The 5924-nt window shown below is 39.9% G+C and overlaps 1 protein-coding gene across 1 annotated transcript; it reads right to left on the bottom strand.

Moving 5' to 3' along the window:
• Positions 1-2074: 2074 nt before the first annotated feature.
• Positions 2075-5069, bottom strand: tirap (toll-interleukin 1 receptor (TIR) domain containing adaptor protein). Its single transcript, XM_035525373.1, is given in 5 exon segments — positions 2075-2157; positions 3781-3843; positions 4075-4171; positions 4173-4756; positions 5029-5069. Coding segments are annotated over 4 exon segments (642 nt in total). The 5' UTR covers positions 4599-4756; positions 5029-5069; the 3' UTR covers positions 2075-2101.
• Between the last annotated feature and the right edge of the window lie 855 nt (positions 5070-5924).

Genomic DNA, 5924 nt, shown 5'->3' with positions numbered 1-5924 from the left:
AAAGACTGCACCAGTTATGCACCACCAGCTGATAATCAGGGGCTATGGACAGCGGGTAATGGTGGATCTGACTACTCGGGACCCTCCTTGGAGAGTGGGGCCTCTGATAGCTGCCTCAGAAATAAATTGATTTTGGTTTTTATTTTTTATTATAGAGAAAATAATACCAGATTGTGACTTCCATTCTGTTTATCTGCATGTTCTTTCCTCTAACTAACCCCCCCACCACAAAAGCAAGAATGGTCCTCCTACATGCTGATCTATTGTGTACTTTCTAGCCATGTTGTTAACTGGACAGCAGCAATTCAGACTTGTGTAAAATGAAAACATTTTCAGAAAGGAAAGGAGCCAAAAGAAAGAAGGATAAAGAAGTGCATGAATTTCATCCAGTAAAGTGAGTAATCACTTCTTATTTAAATAGTAAATATAACAGCCAGTAAAACCCACAATGTTTTTACAAGAAAAAGCAGACACTTCTTCCTTTTTTGCTGTTTAAACCTTAAATGTATGCCAACCAACCTCATATATTACATATTACACATTTCTGTTTTTTTTTTTCTTGAGTGGAGGGATGATGGGTAGGAGAACAAATATCCTAGACAAATCACTGCAGCCCAAGAATTGCTGTTACACCCTTGCTGATGGTTTTGTTATGTTTAAATTAGGTATTACTGGCTGTTGGTTTATGGATTGATCCTGTTTTAAACACATATTTGAAAATTAATAAAACCTGTTTGGCTTGACCGGCAGAGAATACCTGAGAAAAGGAAAAGTGTACAGTTCCACCTTATGACAATAGTTGTAATCAATGTCGCAATCCCAAACTCTCTTGGTGGTATGTCCACCTGTGTGTGTCTGTCTTCCCTGTGTTCCAGGTTTTGCCTCTGACTCTCCAGTGTTCCCCATCCTAATCCATACCAGGTTTTCCAGTGAGCAGAGGACCAAAAGGAAGAAAAGAGAAGATGGTCATTAGAGAAGAGATTGCTGTTGCTAGTGTTTTGACTTGTTTCTATGTTTTTGCTATTGTGATTGTTTGGATTTGTGTGTATGACTTTGGATTCTTCCCTTGATTTGCGGTTCGCTTTGTCCCTTATTGGTTTGGTTAGCACTGCAGTATTTTGAAGTCTATATCAGGGACAGTTCAACGTTTCCGACGTTGGCTTTGAAACTGAAGGATGTGGAGCTGGAAATCAAATGGCAGAAACGTGAAATGGAGCTATAGAGGGTGTGGGCCTTGCAGCTTGTGGTTGAAAAGGCAGATAAGGAGGCAGTGTTCCGGAGGCAGAGCAAGTGTCCGGAGGGTCCTATGCCTCGGACCCGGAGGTTCTCCTGTGCCAGATGGCTTGGCTAACGGCAGTACCCTGGTGCTAAAACCACACCTGCCCGGATCGCCCACTACTCCTCTATACGCTACACCGGTGGCACCTGGTTCTGCTGTCGGCCAGTAGATAACTTTTGTACCAGCATTTCAGGATGATGAGGTAGATGCTTATTTTTCTTTGTTTAAACGTATTGCCACAGCATTAAATTGGCCTAAGGATCTTTGGGCACTCATGTTTCAGTGCAAGTTAGTGGGGAAAGCGCAAGAGGTTTGCTCATCGTTAACTTACGATGTTATGAAAGCTGCAATACTGCTTTCTTATGAGTTGGTGCCAGAAGCCTATAGAAAGAATTTTTGCCGTTTGAGAAGATCCCCCAACCAGACACGTAGAGTTTGCAAGGGAGAAAACTCGTTTGAGAAGTGGTGTAGTACGAGTAATGTGAACATTTGACCATCTTAAAGACTTGATTTTACTTGAAGAGTTTAAAAATTGTCTCCCAGAAACGGTTGTAGTTTACCTGAATGAGCAGAAAGCGAGCACCTTGACTTCTTCTGCTACTTTAGCGGATGGATTTGTTCTAATTCAAAAAAAGAAGTTTGCAGCGCGTGACTACGAATCCGCCAATTACTAGTCCCTGCAAAACCCTGAAACACCACAAAACAAGGGTGTGTTCTGCACAAGAGGTATTGGGCACATTTGGTGTTTGTGTTTTGACCCGTGCTCAGGCACAGAAATTCTGAGATGCCAGATCTCATGTTGCGAAATGAGTTGGCTGTGTCTCAAAGGTCTTCCCTGTGTTCCAGGTTTTGCCTCTGACTCTCCAGTGTTCCCCATCCTAATCCATACCAGGTTTTCCAGTGAGCAGAGGACCAAAAGGAAGAAAAGAGAAGATGGTCATTAGAGAAGAGATTGCTGTTGCTAGTGTTTTAACTTGTTTCTGTGTTTTTGCTATTGTGATTGTTTGGATTTGTGTGTATGACTTTGGATTCTCCCCTTGATTTGCGGTTCGCTTTGTCCCTTATTGGTTTGGTTGCTGGTTAGTATATGTCTCTTATATATTGTATATATTGACCTGTATATAGTAATTACACAATGGTGGGAGGAGTGCCTGCCATTTTGTTTGCGTGTGGATTCATCTCTTTTTATGCCAGTATAGGCAATGTGGTCATTGTATGTTTCTTTTTGTTTCTAGTGTGGTCTTTATTGTGTTGCCCTTGGCCACTCCTGACATTATTGCACCAGTTTCTTTTATCTGAACACCAAAACTTGTAAATACACTTGACTTTTGCCGTCAAATACAAAGTTAAAACTCCACTTATCAGCATGAAGTCCTAATCTAATTACTAGGATTCAGCTTCAGGACCTGGTCATCTGAAAGCAGGTGTCCTCCAGAGTTACGGCTAGCCGCTGTAGATGAAAACTGATATTGCAATATTTTCTATCTAAAATACAAACATTTGTTATGCCATGATTTGTTATATAATAAAAGCTCAGCATCAAATAGTGTCATTTTTATCAAATTTCCACACATTTTGGTACATTTTCTCATAATATTATCAAAGTAAATTTTATTTTAACATTTAATAAATCACTTATTTATTTATGCTATTCAGAGTAGCATTAAAGCTCTCTGTGAACACGGATGCAGACACCCTGTTTTCTCTCCGTCAGCTTCCATCCCACTCTCGGCTTTGTTGCTCTCAATCACAAACACTCTTAAGTCCATGTGCTCAGTGCCACAATATTAGCTTTTCCATATTGATTTTTAGAAAACCGATAGAAAAAACTCGATATACCGTCACAGCCTAAAAAAAAAAAAAAAAAAAAGCTACTGGGCTGCGTATCCCTTCATATCTTTTATATATCAAACAGTCAGACATATAGCGGAAGAATGGAGGTCTTATGATTTTCCATCACATGTATTAAGGCCAGTAAAGGATGTGAAAAGTGGTAAAGGATGTGAAAGGCTTTAAACACATCAGCAATGCAAATTTTCCATTGCTTTTATTTATCCACAATTGGTAGGTTTAGAAAATTATTTTCCTACACAGGGGAAGCACATGGATGTCAATTCTCAAACTGAGCTTGAGTTACTAAGAAATTAGACACCTAATACTGTGGCAGGGATGAGCATGCACCTACAAATCTGGCTACATTTAATGTAGTAGAAATGAAAAATGTTTATCATTATTCTCCACATCAGTAACATCCATCATTGACTGTTAAGTGATAGAAACTACTTCAGATGTATACATTCATCTGTTCAAATGTTCTCAGATAATGGCACTATGGAATTTTATTAAACACTTATACATTATTATAAGTTATTAAATTCAAGCAGCAACAAACAGCATTAAAAATAACACTAGAAAAATTATTATCTTAGCACACTGTCAGTGCAGACTGCTGTTTTTTGCAGTTTCTGAATAGTGCACTTTGCTGTTTGTGTTCATGTTACCTTCTGTATGGCTGCATGAGGGAGGCATGTGAAACTCTTCCTTTCTACACATCTCCTTCAGGTCTGCAATACAGAGCAATAATATTAGCAACCATGAAAAACTACTCAAGATTTCTTTACTTCACTCCAGCTCAGGACTGCATGAACAGATATATCCTTTGGAACTGTCAGTGATAACAGTATGCCTGTTTGTGTGCACTGATGCTTTATTCATTTCACATGAACCTCTACACACTGTGTTTGAACAAGCATCAGGTCAATATTTGTCACACTAATTAAAAATGCTCTACTCACACTGGAGAACTGTCTTGTACACTTGAGTGTAGCCAGCTTCTCGGTTCCTGTTCAAGTCCACGGAGAAGAAGCAGCCCAGTTCACGTGGCATCTCTGAGATTTTGTAAGTCCGGTACTGTTGGGAAAATCCGCTGGGACATTGGCCCCTCACATATGGCCTGCTGCATTTGATACAAGCACCAATCATCCTTTAAGAAATTTGGAGTGATTAGCAGCACCCAGCAGTGGCTGTTCTGCACCGCCCTGCAGAGCTCTATGGGCACAGCTCCACTTAGTGGACAGTCACATGGCTGCAAATAACAACACAGCCCTCTGGAAGGAGACCCCAAGAATGAGACCAAAGCAAGTGCCTGTGAAAATTTTTTGTCACTGTAGCACACGCACACGTCATACTTGCAGGTGAAGCAGAATGACGTCCTGAGTGAAGGAAGCAGTGACTGTGAGGAGAGAGATTCTGATGAAGTCAGAGAACATCCTGGGCAGTGGGAGCAGGAAGGGAGCACTGTGGAGCAGGCAGCACTCATGCAGCCTGTGCGTGTGGAAGAGCCAGTGAGGAGGATTCAGACTGGAGAAAGACACTGCATCCATGGAGCATCCACCGGAGTTCACAATGCAACTACTGCTCTGGTTGTTTCTGCAACAGCATAATTTTTCCTTTTCCCAAAGCGCTGACAAATCCAGCCTAAATGTGAGAATGCTAACAGTCAGCAAAGAAGTACACTATATACAAATCAATACAATACAGCATTGTACAATACCGCTGAATTTAATAATTATGTCGCTTATATAATAATATAACACTATCCAATATATTAATATCAGTTCTTATATTAAAATAACTTTTAAAATCTTTCTGAGGAACATGGTAAATAGATAAGGAACACATATTTTTACATTATGTTTATTCACATTAATCACATTATGTTTATTATGTCCATTATTGGTCAAACTTACCAATAATACCATTGTTTTCCCGCATTCTCACCCATCTGTTCCTTGAAAGAAAATGTAGAGGAGAGTTAGAGGGAACTTCAGACATACTTCACTTCCACACTTCTGTTCAGTTTACCTGAGAACAAGTTCTTGAGACACACCGATTCATTAGTTTGATTAGCCTTGCAGTTTTTTTCTACACTGGGTAGTTCTTGCACAACTTTGAATTGTATTTTAGGTCATTTTCCTACTGAAGGATGAAAGACCGTCCAACTAGCTCTGATTACAATGAAAGGCACGGTACATGGTGTTCCTACATCCATGCGCATGATGAAATGTGCAGTTCTGAAGTGTTTTTGCAGCTATGAGCATTATGAAAGCATGGTTCTGAAGTGCTCCTACAGGCCTGCTGGCTGAGATGGCCAGATAATTGGTAACGTTTCTCTACCGCTGCCACCATCACAACCCTAGTCAAATATAAAAGGTGCAGATAGTAAGCAGAAGTGAACTTCTGCCTCCTCCCTCCACATTTTCTGTGTCTGTGGCAAAGAAATGGCTATTGGGCCACATTGCATAAAAACAGAAGTGAGGTAATGAGATTATGAGGTCATGACCTTTTCCCTTTCATTTGGCAACTGTTTTCAACTGCACCATGGCCTGATTTCCTTTAACAATAATCAAATAATATAAAATAGTCTACTTGTCTATTCATTAATGGCCATACAATATTGCAAAAGACACCTGCCACAATGAGGAACATTCTGTTATGTGCAGTCAGCATTCAGCAAATGGGATTCCCCACTTTCATCATGGTAACATAGCTCTGGCAAGTGTAAACATGACCTGCAGTAACAATATTTATAAATCATTATAATTATGATATATTTGCTGTATTCTACATACAGGAATAAAAATTA

This window comes from Electrophorus electricus, chromosome 4, assembly GCF_013358815.1.
Source record: "Electrophorus electricus isolate fEleEle1 chromosome 4, fEleEle1.pri, whole genome shotgun sequence".
Lineage (NCBI taxonomy): Eukaryota > Metazoa > Chordata > Actinopteri > Gymnotiformes > Gymnotidae > Electrophorus > Electrophorus electricus.
This window is presented reverse-complemented; position numbering and strand designations above follow the sequence as displayed.